Genomic DNA, 15,732 nt, shown 5'->3' on the forward strand with positions numbered 1-15,732 from the left:
TCGACGAGAAAACATGTCATACTTTGATTAATAGCGTACGGTAATATCTCTGAACCTAAACACAAGCATTTCAATATATGGTTATTCACTTGCTTGAAAATAATTTGCATAAATCAACTAATGGTGAGCTCTGAATGCGTCTTCAAAGACGAATATGAAAAAAGGGCAACTTTATCGACCTTGACTTTTAAGATGTAAGTGTACTATCTATGGAACATCACATGAAAAGATGAAAGTGCACGTAAAAAGTGTTGGTAGAGAGACCGCCTATTAAAATATGGACGCTCTTCAATGAAGGTTGCTTATGACGTCTCTCTTGTGCATATCTACATTCTTCTGCGATAAAGAGTCGTGTAACTATCTGAAATATTAAACGTTTAGTTGAAGTTCAACTCCTAATTGGACCAAACTTGAAGGTACATGATGTCATCGTTAGTTCTTAGCCTCGCTTCGATGTTTTCTTGCTTTCGGTTGGCCGAGTTTCCTTTTCTGTGAAAGAAAATTAATTCACAAAAAGTTACAATTCATATTTAGCTCCAAACCAATGCTGCGTTGTGGACGCAGGAGAAAACGAGCAGCGGTGATGCTGATTTTCAGTACGGTCGTGAAATTGTCCGAAATTTTTTTCATGAGGGACTGCACCTGGTTTTCCATCAAATTCACATCCGGCTTCTATGCTCTTGTCACTCTTTATGTGCCAAGACACATCTTCCTGCTGTTTTGTCAGGGCAGTGCAATTAGAGCAATGGATTCCTCGGATGTTAACATATTCGTACATCTGGCAGCTGGTCCAGTTACCAAAAATGTCATGACCTGCCAGCTTAGCGCGTGCGTAGTCCGTATACTGCAAACCATCCATAGAAAAGTTACAGGTTACTCTCAGATGTGTGGAGTAAATAGCAAGAGGCTGCATCTGTAATAAGGATAGTCGGAACTCGTTCCAATTCACTTCCCCCTCTTCAATATCAATCTCAAAGTTCCTGCCAAACCCTGCATCGCTGAAGGCTTTTCTCTTCGCCAAGGAAAACGATTGTATTAACGTCCATACAAAGCCAGGTTCAGACTGCAAGTCACAGTAAACAGAAAACCGTTCACTGTTTGAATCGTAGATGTCGTATTTTCCTGATGTCGAGGCACCGTTCTTAGCTATGTCTTTGCAGCTTCTCGGATGTTTCATCTTCTCACACCGCTGACCAGAGTATGTGTTAGGACAGGTACAGTTAAACCTGGTGCTGTGAGTGTCACAAATCTCCTGACATACCCCTCCATTGAGACAAGGATTGGTGCGGCAGCATCTGTTAATGCAATGATGCTTCTCTGGCGTGTATTTGTCTCCACCCTACAGCAACATTCAAAGGTTTTTTATAACATAGCTAGTAAATTTGTCTAATCAAATTCAATTGCACGAGCGTGCTTTATATTCCTATTGTGCACGCCATGACGTCAGCGAACAAATCCCTCGAGAAAAAGATTTTCAAACTCCCCGCGTGCTTCATATCTCGATGAACGCACGCTGACGTATGAACCAATTGTTAATTTTAGCTCAGCATGCTCATCGAATTGGGTTGGCATGTACGTTTGAGTAACCATCGACAAATCTTATTGGAAGCGGATCGAATTGATAACAAACAGTGCGAGCAAAGTACGTGTGCACGCAACACATAGCGGGGTGCCAGAATGGAGATGAAATGTCCATCAAAATTTCATTTGAAATGTAGTAATACAGCAATGGTTAAGTCAATGACGTCTTTATGCAATTTGTTGTCACTTTGGTTCTGCCGTCCTCTTCGCATTGCAACATGGCCGCTTAGAAAAAGTTTGCGAGAAAGATAATGAACCCAATCCTCTCTCAGCCAAATCAGTTTGTTTTGATTTTGTCTAAATCAATCATATCGCAAACAAAATGGTATGCACAAAGTTTTCTTTGCCCGAACTGACATATAACACATTTTAAAAAGACCTGTTTTTTAAGGAGTACCGGAAAACTTGATCATGTGGGAATATTTATTTTATTTACGAAAGTTCATAAATAAGTGAAAAAGGAATTTCATAAACAATGTCATCTCACCTTCACCGTGTAGCTTCTCACTAAATCATAATAATTTCCTTCTTGCCTCCGTTTCATCGCCGCTGGTTCCATGTCTTTGTTGGCAACGTTAAGTTCGCAGTTATTTTCCATGGAGTAAGGGAAATAGTTCATGGATACGCACAAACAGTCATCTTTGCACTTCACGTGACACTGGATGGCGCTGTGGACTGTCAATCTTTGAAACACGTGACCCTCAAGAATGTGATTATAGACGACATCTTCATCGATAACAAACTTGAAGTTTTGACAATTTACCGCTTTCTTTGCCGCAGTGGAGAGAGTCAAATTAAATACAAACAGCATGACTTGAAGATATTCTACGATGCCCATAGCGATGGCACTATATCAATGTGAAGAAATAAAAGATACATGATTGTTTCATTTAACAAGCATGAGGTAATCTGGAACGAAACGAATAGATATTTGGGTCTCTTGCTTGAAAGCGACCTCCCTTGATAAAATTTCATAATATCAAACATTAGCTTATTTGTTGAAAATGCATGAATGCTTTTTGTTTAATTAACTAGGAAATTGTTTCCCTTAAAGCATTAACCATAACATTTTTTTTTAATTGCAACGGAAAGAAAATAGTCGTTGGCAGTAAAATTGCCAAAATTTTAGTCGTTAGCCGAAAGTGCCATTACCATATTGAAACCTTCCTCTGAGTCAGTAAAAGTTTTTGAAGACAGAAGAGAGTGCACTCGTCTCGCTGCGAAGTTGATCTTCACTACAGAATCACCTATTTGCGGAATTTCGAAAAGAAGATTAGGCAAACATTTAAGCCCAAACGAAATTGCTTCTCGATGGTTTCTCTAGGGAATGCTCTACAAAAGGAGCCGTAAACGTTCCCTGCAGTTAACCTGAGCTTATTTTTCCATTTCGAGGCTAGAATGATCGGAAGGAAACAAAATTAGATTTTGTTTGAGGACTTCGCTGGATAGCTGGTAGTAATCCGAATGACTCGATACGTCGTCCAGGCATTCCAGGAGAGAAATCAGAGCTGAAGTACACGCAGCTACTACAATCTTTGCTTTCCATGAATCAAATAAACATTTTAAAAAATAAAATCCTCAGTCAAATGTAAAATTCTGCAGTCCATTTTAATAACTTTCGATTCTAATTTGTTACATTAACTAATTTTGTTCTTACTTTTTATAACCAACGAAACAAGTATTTGACAAGGGAAAAATCAGCAAACACGTCACGCAATACATCAAGTTGATTTTGATTGCCGCAGGGAAATGTTGAGTTTGTCGCCCAAAACCGTTGTGGTCCATGACAGCGTTACATCGTTAATGATGGAAACAAATTTGCAGAAAGGAGGGCTATTTCATTTCGTTCCGTGTGCTAAATCTCGGGAGAAACAGCAAGAATTCTTTCAAAGTGTTTGCGTGTCGTTTTGTAAATAACACTGTAACGTATTTTAACTTGTTTGTGTGTCCTTTTATGCTACGCAATATGTCTGCGATGACCAGAGTGCCAAATTTTTTTCTTTAATTTTGATCTTCTTCACACTGTGCGTAGTTGATGACCAGATGTTTCAACGAAAATTATTGAGAAGGCGCCTTATGATCACATTTGTTTACTTTGAAAGTCACGCAAGTGCGCCAGCGTTACGATCGATCGCGTTTACGCAAACTTAGCATCCATTCTCCATTCAGTTGTTATGAAAACCTAAAATCCTCCGCGTAAAAGATAAACAAACGAGATCTCAGTCAATTTTCAGAATTATGCCGATGATTTTTGACACGAGCGCAATTGAGAAAATTCAACACATAAATTTTAAGATGTCAGTGGATGAAAATTAGAGATAAGCCCGCGGGTTTGAGGCAATCGGTGACCTCATTGGTGTATAAGCCATGCACTTATATGCCTTTTCAGCCCGATTGACGCCTGCATTTTGAGAATTCTTTCGTACAAATTGGTGAATTTTTTAAATAAATTAAGGTCGAAGAGAAGGGTCTCCTCTGAACACGCTGGTATGAAAAATATTTCAGGCGAAGTTTCCATATTTTGTCCGTGAACTAAATGAATACATCTTGTAACTTGTAGCAAGATAGAATTCCGTAAGCCACATTATTGGATAAAAATATATCGATTTTTAAGATACGAAGTCATGTGATGTAAGAAAGTTTTCAACCCAGCAAAAGTGTCATGAACGATGTCTGATATATTACATTTAGACCTAGATTTAAAAACGAATTGGTTAGATAATGTTTCTCTCCGAAACAATTTATTGTTGATAGTATTTCTTCAGTCTATTAAGTGCCAACGGAAAATTCATAATAATTATAGCTAAGAGTTAGTGTGCCCTCCGTGTTTAGGGAGTGACTTGAATCAATTTAGCTTCGATACCTTTTCTACACTTTACATAGCGTCTCACGGTTTTTCTCGAGAAGAATCATAAGGAAGAAAAATATTCTTTCGCTTAGCATTTTCTGTAAAATCACCTTATTAATTTAATAGATAAATCCTTTTTATAATGTACCTTGAGTGTACTTGTATTTGGTTTGGTGACCTGAAGCTTTCTACTCCGCCGTTGTTAAAGTCCTACGAAAATTTTCCTACATAAACTGGTCATCCGGCTGGCATTGAATGTTTAAACGCAAACACGTTTGCATCTAGATCAAAAAAGGATTTTACCTTGTTAAGCTGGCTGTCCAAATGGGAATTATCTCAACTTACCTCCTCTTTCCTCCTCTGATTTTCCAATTTTTGCCTTGCCCCTCGATACGAGGTGAAGACTTCCACCTTTTCACCATTCGAAACAATTAAACCTCCTAGTAAGGAACGGAAAAAAACAGAGATAAAGAATGTAGGTCGTAAGTAGTGTAAGTGATCGTCTTGTAAATAAAATTGTTAAACCATCACGAAAAAAAAAACTTACACCTGGGTGCCAAAACTTATTTTCCTACGATTAAAAAGGAAAACTAATTCCGCACAATATTTTAGTTCGTTCCTAAGAGGAGTTGAGTGCCATTCAGTTGAATAGCCGTTTTTTTTTTCTTTTCTTTTCTTTTAACCCTCCACAAAAGTGTCTTAATGGCTAAAACACAAGACGAGTTTCTCCTTCTCTCTTACATTCGTGGGAGGATATACGTTGCAATGCGTCTTTAATTATTTTTGAAGTATAGTGATCACAAACAAAACAAGTAACTTCACAACAAGAAGCGGTAGAGACCAGAGATCGCCAATCCCCTTTTAATCTTTAAATTGTCTTTCATTCAGAAAAATAAATACTTACAGCTGGGTGTCAAAACTCGTTGTCTTGCTATTGAAAGGAATGAAATAAACAATAGTTTCGTTCCTTTCACAAAGGAATTAAGGACTTTTAGCAAAGCACGACGGCGACGGCAACGAGAACGTGGGAAAAAAACAAAAGGGCTAATGAGCAGAACGACAGCTCAGCACGTGTCTTTCAAAACTGTGTACATTTCTTAGCCGTCCTCTGCAAAATAATAACGTGAAAACATCAAATTTTGCGTGGTCCGAGAAAGGAAACCCCGACGGCAAATTATTTAAGTTTTTAATTTGGAACTCAACGCCGCCCTCATACGTTATGCTGAGGTTAAATTGCGGCGCCGTAAGAAATGGTGAACACATCCTATCATTCGCGAAATTCCAACTATATAAATATATATACATTCATTTTAAATTGGCGACCTCCTTGGCGTTGCCTTCCTAACTGCAAAGGGTCCCTATTGATTTTGCTACTATTAAATAGCCTTGAAAGAAGCAGGTGAAAATTAACATGAACTATGAATGATGGTCGATGGGGCTCCCGCTCTTTATTTCCAGCTGAGCGCTGATAAAGGGGCTCACAAATAAAATTTCTTAACTTTAAAATTTAAATTTAAGAGGTAATATTGTTCTTTACGCTCCTATAAGCACTACTCTTCTAACGTTTGGCCCAAAGAAACAAAAGACTTCTATGAAGGCTGACTGACATTAAAATTTTGAATTTAAGCGAGGAAATGCAAAGTGAGGCTTTGCTCATACCGAAGCTTTGTAGAATTGAAAAAAAAAACTTTTTTGAATCTAAAAATGAAGTATGACGCAGTTCTCTTGACTTTTTTACGAAAATCAGCAACAGAATCTTTAAGAAAACCGTATGACCCGCCGTGACCCTGGGGGGAACTTTGTTCCTCATATAGTTATGTCTGTTTGTTTCTCAACTGAAGTTTCGAGAACCTTTTCGATTAATTGAAGACTGAACACAATGAACTTGAGTGGGATTCCACTTGAGCACATAGCCATCAAGATGGTGATTCCTTCGTAGCCTTCACAAGTTTCCCAATTAATAAAGAATTTTAACGGAGAGAATCGACAATCATCTTAATATAATCCATGTTTAAATTTAAACGCGGGAATGATTAAGTCCGTGTGACTCATTGAAATATAGCTGTAAATAAGCAAATATAACGCTTCCCAGAAAATCAGACTCTGAAAATTTTTTGAAAAGCATATATTGGTACATTTCCGGAAGCTGATTAAAAGAAGCGAATAGCTGATAAGGTTGGAAAATTACTAGTATCAAGACTCTGAAACTATGAAATCAGCTTTTTATAGCTATTTACAGTTTTGGTGTGGGTTAATAAGCAGCAGGTGACGTGAAATTTTTCTAATTTTTACAAGTAAATTGAAAAAACTCAAAAATTCTTCTTTTCATTGCAGTGACAAAAATATGTGTTCTTTTAGTATCAGTATCATCAAGCCTAACTCCTGGCTAGACTACACGATGTAAAACGTGAAATGCGTAAATTCTATGATTTTCCAGTGCGTGTTTATCAAGGTTTGTCGATTATTAGCTATTTACAGTTATGGTGTGGGTTAATGAGCAACAGGTGACGTGAAATTTTTCTAATTTTTACAAGTAAATTGAAAAAACTCAAAAATTCTTCCTTTCATTGCAGTGACGAAAATATGTGTTCTTTTAGTATCAGTATCATCAAGCCTAACTCCTGGCTAGACTACGCGATGTAAAACGTGAAATGCGTAAATTCTATGATTTTCCAGTGCGTGTTTATCAAGGTTTGTCGATTATTAGAGACTAGCTATTTATAGCTTTGAAAGGACCTCGATCTCATACCCCTCTATTCCGTTAACGGCTACAACTCTGGGGGAAGATCTTGCCTTTCTGAGAAAACATAATCTATTTCTTGCAGGTTGATTTAAGAAGATAAAGTTCACGACTTTTTAAACTTTCCCCATGGTTTTAATTTCAAGTTTATTAGAGTTCCGGCTCCCTCCTGGGCTTTTATAATTCTGACCGTTTATTCAAAGTGTAAGTATAAAAAATGTGGCTAAACAAAGATGTTGTTTCTTTCAATAGGCATGTTATGTACTTTGTCATAAGGTTTTCGAATTGTTTAGATTTGTGTGAATCGTTTTTTACCGTACAATTAATTTGCAGATGTATTACAGTGTAGTCGAAACATCAATTGCTACGAGACGTTTTCAAACTTTCAACTTTTTAACTACTAATGTCTTCCCCGCGTTGTGGAAGATGGCTAAGATCAATGTCATCTTTAAAAAAGGCTGCAAAATGGAAGTTTCAATTTACAGACCCATATCTCTTCTATCCATCCCAAATAAGCTTCTCGAAAGCTAGGTGTGTCACATTATTGATGAACATCTTGCTGATTGCAGTGCCAAGACCCGGGAGCAATGGGGTTTTTGTAAACGTTCATCAACAGAGTCCATGCTTTTAACTATGACCGAGAAATAGAAACAGACGTTGGACAACAGTCTCTGTGTAGGAGCAGAGTTCATTGATTTCCAAAAAGCTTTTGAAACTGTCTCGCACTTAATACTATCACGCAAGCTTCAAGCTATTGGCATATGTGTTATTTCACAAACAGATCGCAATTATAGTATACTGTTGTTAATGGCTGCAAATCTTCTCCTAGTTGTATTAATGTTGGCGTCCCACAGGGATCTCTCCTTGGGCCAAGGCTATATTCTATTTTTGTCAACGATCTTCCTGACTGTGTTGGAGATTTTGGAGATGTCTATTGTATGCTGATGACACTGCCTCATCTTTTATTGCTGAAAGTTTAGATAACGTTTTTGCTGCACCTAACATTATGGTTGACAATGTGCTACGGTAATCAACTCACAATACATCCAATCAAAACTGAAGCAATGTTGATTAGGAAATCCCCTTTTATTGGCCCATTACCTCCTTTGTACTTTGGATCGGGCATGATACGTGTAGCTGAGTCATCGACTTGCCTGGGTGAAAAGCTTTATTGTAGACTCTCATGGTCTGAACATGTTTCTCAAGTCAGAAAAACTTTTGTGCATAAGGTTAAAGCAATGAAACGAATGAAGTACCAGCCTGTAAAGACTTTGCAAGAGACTTATTTCAAGACAATAATTCCGAGTCTAACTTACTGTATTTTAATTTGGGGAAACTGCTCTACAGCCCTTTTTTCTTCTCTAGAATCGACACATTCGAGAGCAGCGGGAATTATTTAGAACCTTGATTCGTTTGACCTGTGCCTTCTGAATGCCACCGATGCCCTTTCCGATGCCTCCATTGTTTATTACAGCAGTAAAAGATACATGTAAAATCAATACCTTTGAAAAATTGCTTAACATTTTATTTAGCGAAGTATACTGTAACACCATTGTTTTCCACAACTACACCTGATATGTTTCTATATGATGTATTAAAGTTGTTTCCCCGCTGACCACTCGTATTTCGATCTTTTCCTCTTCCCCCGCTCGCCGCCTGTGATGTGGTAACTCCCAACAAAATCAACATGTGTAACCTCCTTCGCAACTGCTCTTTCGTCCCTAAACAGTCTTGCGTGACAACACCAAACAATACCTACAACGAAAACTACAGTATTCGTAGAGGTCACGGCAAAAAGTAAGCTACAGACTACAGAATGCGCATTGCATACTAAGTACAAAATGCGCACTGCATACTGCAAAGTGGGCGCAAAATGCATACTGAGAATTTAAACTGTTTTTTTCCTCTGATATGTTATAAAATCTCATCTTACAACTCGCCAAGTGTCACGCAATCGCTTTTGCGCGACCATCTTTCACGATCATTTGCTTTATTGCGCAATATTCCTTGCCTGTTTCTTGATATATTTTGTTTTTAACAAACCGGCCATTGCATTAGTTTCTAACAAAGCGGCCACAATCCTTGTTAAAATAATTTCAAGCCTTCATATAGTCTGATTTTCACATACTAATATTTCCGTACTAACCAAACAGATCAGAGATAAAACACCAGAAAAGTAAACAAATGGCAACTCACGAAAACAACGGAATCAACTGCAGAACACCCTGCCACATCAGCCCCCTTCATCTACATCTGTCACGAGGCTTTGAAGATTGAGACATAACACAATAAACGTTATTCTTATTCAATGACAAGTAAATGAGTGGCAGGGTATTCTGCAGCTTGGCCTAAAAATCACTGTGTGTTCACCCCTGAACGTTGAAAATATATTAAAATAAAATATATTAATTATTATCAAGGAACTGTTTTGGTCTCGGTCCGCATTTTTGTCAACAAAAATGAATAAACACATGTCACTTAAAAAGATGATAATACGGACCACGTGCAAACCTGTCAATTGTTTCTCGAATATTGCGCGTCTTAAATACTTAGTAGCGACATCCATTTAAATCTACATTTGCATCTACTTTTATGAAGTTGGCAAAGTCTGAACAGAAATCACACCAACCAACTCGCGCGCAAAGTGAGAAGACTATACGAAGGCTTGAAATTATATTAAGAACGATTTTGATCGAGAAACGGACATGCAATATTTCACAATAGTGCAAATGATCGTGAAAGCTGATCGCGCAAAACTGATTGCGTGATGCTCTGTAACTTGTAAGATGACATGTTATCACGTACTAGATGAAAAAAAAAAGTTTAAATTCTCAGTCTGCATTTCGTTCCCACTCTGCAGTCTGCACTCTACATGTTGTACCTATTGTGCATTTTGTATCCGGTCTGCAATCTGTATTTTGTATTGACACGTAACCGTGGCAACAATAAAGCTTATTTTTGTTTACAATTATTCTCACAACACACACAATCGACCACAAAATACCTTTCCGTTCTTTTCCGCGTTAATATTCTTTCCTTTTTATAACAATATAGAGATCACTTATAATGTTTCGATTGTTCCACCCACCCAAAAATATAACTCTTGCATGCATGCCTATGCTATACTTTGAGCTCGGCGCCACATTCAGATGTTATGCCGAAGTTAAGATGTCGTACCATCAGAAACGGTTAACGCATCGAGGTATTGGTGAGAAACTTAGAGGAAAATAAATTACGCCTTTTTTTTTAAGCAAATTTTTACCACACGTCGCCGTAGTTACATCTTAAACCCCCAACTAGCTTTTCGCCATGCAGTCGCATGATTCTGCCACATTTTTCAAGAACATTACTTCTAACGTTGGACTTAGGAAAACAAAACAGAATTAGTGAAAGAAGTCGCTTTTTCGATGAATTGTAAGACTCGAATAAATAAAGGAATATATTTCTTGCCGGTCAGATGACAAAATACTTATTAACTAATCGACTCTGATGGGATCGGACGAGAAAAAATACAGTTAGAAAGGAAACGAACCCGATAACGAAAAAAGATTGCTTTGGTTATGGATACCCTGCGAAGAACAAATTTGCAAGGGAGAAAAATTATCGGGATTATAAACAAACACAGTTTAGCTGTTTTCATTAAGTATACAAACCAGCTATGCGATGGTTTGACGGCAGTTTTAATTTCAGTTATGTCTTTCTGATCTTACGCCACTTCTGTCGTCTTAGTTATTGTTGTCTGTATCAATTAGTGTTCTTGCAGTTCGTTTTAGCCCAGGAGGTCACTGGTAGTTTAAATTGTTTCTACAATTTAATGTTGGACAGTAATTAGGAAACGGTGAATGGGAACAAACAACCGTTGTTCCACCGACCTTGTTTTTCATGGCTTGCTAGCCTACCTGTTAAAATTCATACTAATCATACGGTGTCAGAGCAACTGCGATAATGTTGAGGACCATCGCGGCTGGCTCATTATGGCGATCTCCGGTCGCAGTGAAGCAAGCCTCAGAAACTACATCGGCCGCTCTTTGAGTGAAAAAATAAGAGTTTGCTCTGATATCCTTTCCGATGCGTTGAGAGGAAGGCCAAATAAGTCACTCTAGCCGAGTTTTACGGCGCTGTCATCCCGAGCGATCTTCATATTCCGGTGAATTCGGCTGTCGTTCATTCATAAAACACTCACCTTGAACATTTTGTTTTCTACGTCTCGTGTTTCCCCCTACACTTCTTTCGTGCGCTACTAGCTTCCTGTATGCTTTATAAAAGAACAGAGCACAGTGAAGGCTTCTCTATTTGTTAAATTGTACCCCCCTCCTTCTCAATTTCGTTTATGAATATCTGCACCTCTGAACTTTACTTTAATCAAGGAATAGTTTAAAAAAACGAGTTCATTTTCAATTAGGGTGGAGGAAGCTACATTCCAGGGATACATCGCTGTGTTAATAGATGCTGCAGTCAGAATCCCTGCCTCAACGGGGGAGTATGTCAGGAGATTTGTGACAATCACAGCCCCAGGTTTAACTGCATCTGTTCTTACAAATACACTGGTAAGCGTTGTGATCAGATTACATATCCAAGAAACTGCAGAGACATCGCTAACAACGGGGCCTCACAATCAGGAAAATACGATATTTTTGATTCAGCCAATAAACCGTTTTCTGTTTACTGTGACTTGCAGTCAGAAACTGGCTTTGTATGGGCATTGATACAGTCGTTATCCTTTGCCAATAGGGCCACATATAAGGATAAGGGGTTTAGCACGGATTTTCCTGTGAATGACAACAACAATGAACCGGACTGGAACTCTTACCGCCTTTCCTTATCACATATGCAGTCTCTCTCAAATCACTCTACACATCTCAGAGTAACATGCAACTTACCTGCAGATGGCCTGCAATATACGGACTACGCATGCGCAGTTCTGGCAGGTCATGACATATTCGGTGACTGGGGTGGAGAATGCAAACTGTATGAGTATATTAACATCCGTGGAATTAACTGTTCTGCTTGCACTGCTTACACAAGAATGGCTCTTAATGGTTTAACAGTTTCAATAGCAAAGAGAAAGAATGCGATTTTGATGGATCAGTAGGAGCAGTTAACAACGGACGGTATCATTCCGCAGCGAGTAATAAGAAACACCGCTCCTCCTCTTCGAATCTTTCCACAACGCAATACTGGTTTGGGTTAAACATGAATAGGTTATTCTAAATTCCAATAATCTACTAAGAATAGAATGAGTTATGAGAATTAGATAAGATTTTGTTTTTCTTTAAGGATTCTGTCGTTCTTTGGTTGTGGTTGCTTTTTGTTTTGTTTTGTTGTCGTTTTTTTCTTTCAACATAGGCCTTTGGTTTCTTGGAAATTGTCTATTTTGAAATCGAACAAATTGATTTGAATCTCGTTACAGCCGCTTCCCATAGGATATTTGGTAGTATGACGTTGAAAGAACGATTTTTCAACGAGTTTTGTCAGACTGAGACAATAAAGACAGCCAACTATGATATCACAGGAACCATCAAGAATTCAAAGACAGACAGGCAAACCGTTGTAATCTGTGATTGTTTTTAGCTTTGCATTGCTTAGGTAGGAGATTAGCCCGAGTTTTCTAAACCAAACCAAAGCTAATGCAACCCTGGCTCCCTTTTGAAAACAAGAATAAAACTGCGCTGTAATTGTAGTTTAATAATAATTCATGGCTTGTATGCGTAAGCTCAGTAACATACGAATACGTTCAAATACGCCTTACGAAACTTTATATAAACTTATATCTGTAATATACACATGCAATAAATTTGCTTGTTTGAAAAGTTTGAAAACAAATGTAAAAATAAGCACAAGGTTCAAACGTGTACGACTGACCTTGCTTCTTATTCGCTAACGCAATGACAGTTCTGACAGTTGACTTTGAAATGGCTTTCTAGAGCGCGCTCAGGGTAAAAACAAACAATATTATTAGTGTTTTGTTTGTTTTTTTTTATTACTTTTATTCAATTATGCGATTTAAGAAAAATTCGCTGCCTGATGAGTGAATTCCACGTTAAATTTCACGCGAAAAACCGATATCGCACGAATCGCGAATCTGCCAAAAATAAGTAAAAAAGTGGTCTTTGAAAACCGGAAAAATATTAGTCAGTCACTATTAATTGTGGTAAGAGATATTGGGCTTCTAAGTCATCTCAATAATTTCTGTGAATACATATGCTCAAAATACTTAATATAATCATCGCTTGAACGTCCAGTTTTGTGTAACATTAGTGACAGGTTTGCTTGTGAATATTATGAAAATAAAGAAAGCTTCATATATCGAAACTACTTATAAAGGAGTACTCAGTTATTAGATAATTTCAAAATTTTTACTCCGTTATTATGAGCTTGTTTGTGTTTTTCCTCTCAAAGCTTTAAGTTTTAGGGAAGTTGTTTCATTATTTCTTGGGTCATTTTAGGATAAATATATCTTATTAGGCGTTTTGGTGTGTATTGTCGCTGAAGGCGCTGAATTTTTACGAGTTGTGCCGTATTTTGACTCGCTCTAAAGGCTCGTCAAAATATAAACAAAGAACAACAAGAAGGGTCATTATTGTAATTTTATGGGTTTAATAAAATATTTTTTTGCTTATTATTGGGAGGAGGATACGTGTATGGCAGAAGAACATTGTTACATAAACAGATGCTACCTAGTCAATTCTTGTCTGAACGGAGGCCGGGTTTGTCAGGAAATTTTTCACACTCACAGTGTCCACTTTCCTGTGTATACCAAAAAGTTGTACAGATGTCGATAAGTACGGTGCCTCGACATCGGAAGTGTCTTTTTAAACAAACATTTCATGTTCACTATGACTTGACCCGCAAAGTCTGTATAGTCCATAAATAATTTTCTTTAGAGGAGAGGGTTTATCAACTGAACTTTCTCCAAATTCAAAACTGAGCGCAGTACAATAACGCTCTCTTGAGCATCAGGCGAATTCATGCCCTCGCATAGTTGTGTTGATTTACTAGGGCTACTGATCAGTCTTACTTTTTTCTTATTTGATTAGCGTGCATTTGCCTCTTCTCGATGAGAAATTAACCACTGAATTATACCTCAGAGAGCAGAAAGAAGCCGTTAAATGCAAGTGAAAAGAATGAGGCTGTCCAATAACAAAATTTGACAAAACTATTTGCAAGTATCTCCTCGAAAAGGTTTCAACCCTTTTTGTCTGAGTTTTAAAAAGCTCATGTTCATTTCTGCGCCGTTTGGCAATTTGTGCATGAATTAATCTTGTTGAAAGTAACTAATTGTCTAGTGAGTTTCGTGGCGCAGCTTATTTGATTTCTGTGGTAACACAGCAGCCGGTAATTTGGTGATATAAACACAAACAGTCCACTTGGCATTTGAAGAACTGCGCGTTATTATATGAATATCTAGCTTTGCATTCATGTAAATTTTTCCTTGGTCATAAAGGTGGTATGCATGGCGATACGACTTCGAAGAACACCATTTTTGTTACTGTAAACTAATGTTGTTTAGTCTATTTTTATCAATTAACCGGGAAGACAAATATCCTGAATTGATCTACTCTGTCGAAAGCGAAATTCCCACCTTTAAAACCAAATAAAACAGGCTAAAATAAATGCCTGCCCCTTGCTTTCAAGTTGTTTAATGTAAGCATTTAAAGTAGCTTTTCTTCGTAACTTGTAACAAACAGAATACACACTTAACTGTCCGCATTAGGCTCAAAATATCGACTTCTTTTGCAAAATGAGGCCGAAATCGACGCCGTTTTGTAATAAATTCTCAAAATTAAAAAGTTTCGGAACATTAAACATTAATAGTCACCGCAACAGAAGGGCTGTTATGTTCGACAGTCGAACGTGACGAGGGGTCTTAACGTTTTGAAGAAAATCGCGATTCTTGTTTAAAACATCTTACAAAGCTGCACCTATGAACGTAAATAATTTATTTTAGTTTTTCTGGTTGCTCGGTTTATTGACTGCAATAAATAAATTGGTTGGTCTCTGCCTGGGAAATACTAAAACAGTATTTTCAATATAGTGAAAATAATAGAGATAATGTCCACCATTATTCACTTCCCCCTTCGGTGAATAATTAGACAGAACTTAAGTGTTTTTCCGGTCTACGAATACAACATAAGATCGAAGTTTATCAGCCGACTGGTTTGAACTCTATTTACTTCCTTAAAGCTGGAAAAGAAACCAGCCATACGGTTGCGAAATTTGAGATATTTTTATTCATCAATGGAAAGAAAGCTTACTTCAAGAGCTTTCATTAATATTTTATATCCCATACTCCTATGGTAAATAATAAAATGCGACCCTCTTTAAACATTAAAGTCTGAATAACACATTCCAAATCATTCTTAGAGTTAATTTTGTAGAGTGCAGAGACTCATAAGTGCGTTGCTGAAAGAGGATCTTTTAACAATTAATGGTGGGTAGAGTTTTTCTTTATTTGGTTTTGTAACACAAAACGTTCTTCAAAACGCTTTTTTTTTTAATAAAGGACATACACGAAACTCTTGAAAGTTTTACGTTTCAAAAAACACTCCTCAAACTTGGGCGA

The 15,732-nt window shown here is 37.5% G+C and overlaps 1 protein-coding gene across 1 annotated transcript in view; it reads right to left on the reverse strand.

Moving 5' to 3' along the window:
• Positions 1 to 360: 360 nt before the first annotated feature.
• LOC131796152 (uncharacterized) overlaps positions 361 to 15,732 on the reverse strand; it is a 47,550-nt gene continuing 32,178 nt past the window's right edge. The window contains exons 2-3 of the mRNA XM_059113786.2: positions 2,069 to 2,429; positions 361 to 1,339 (exon numbers count right to left, since the gene is read on the reverse strand). Of these exons, the coding sequence (XP_058969769.2) occupies positions 518 to 1,339; positions 2,069 to 2,419 (1,173 nt within the window). The 5' untranslated portion in view covers positions 2,420 to 2,429 and the 3' untranslated portion in view covers positions 361 to 517. The remainder of the gene's footprint in view (positions 1,340 to 2,068; positions 2,430 to 15,732) is intronic.

The sequence above is a fragment of the Pocillopora verrucosa genome, chromosome 7 (genome assembly GCF_036669915.1).
Source record: "Pocillopora verrucosa isolate sample1 chromosome 7, ASM3666991v2, whole genome shotgun sequence".
Taxonomy (NCBI): Eukaryota; Metazoa; Cnidaria; class Anthozoa; order Scleractinia; family Pocilloporidae; genus Pocillopora; species Pocillopora verrucosa.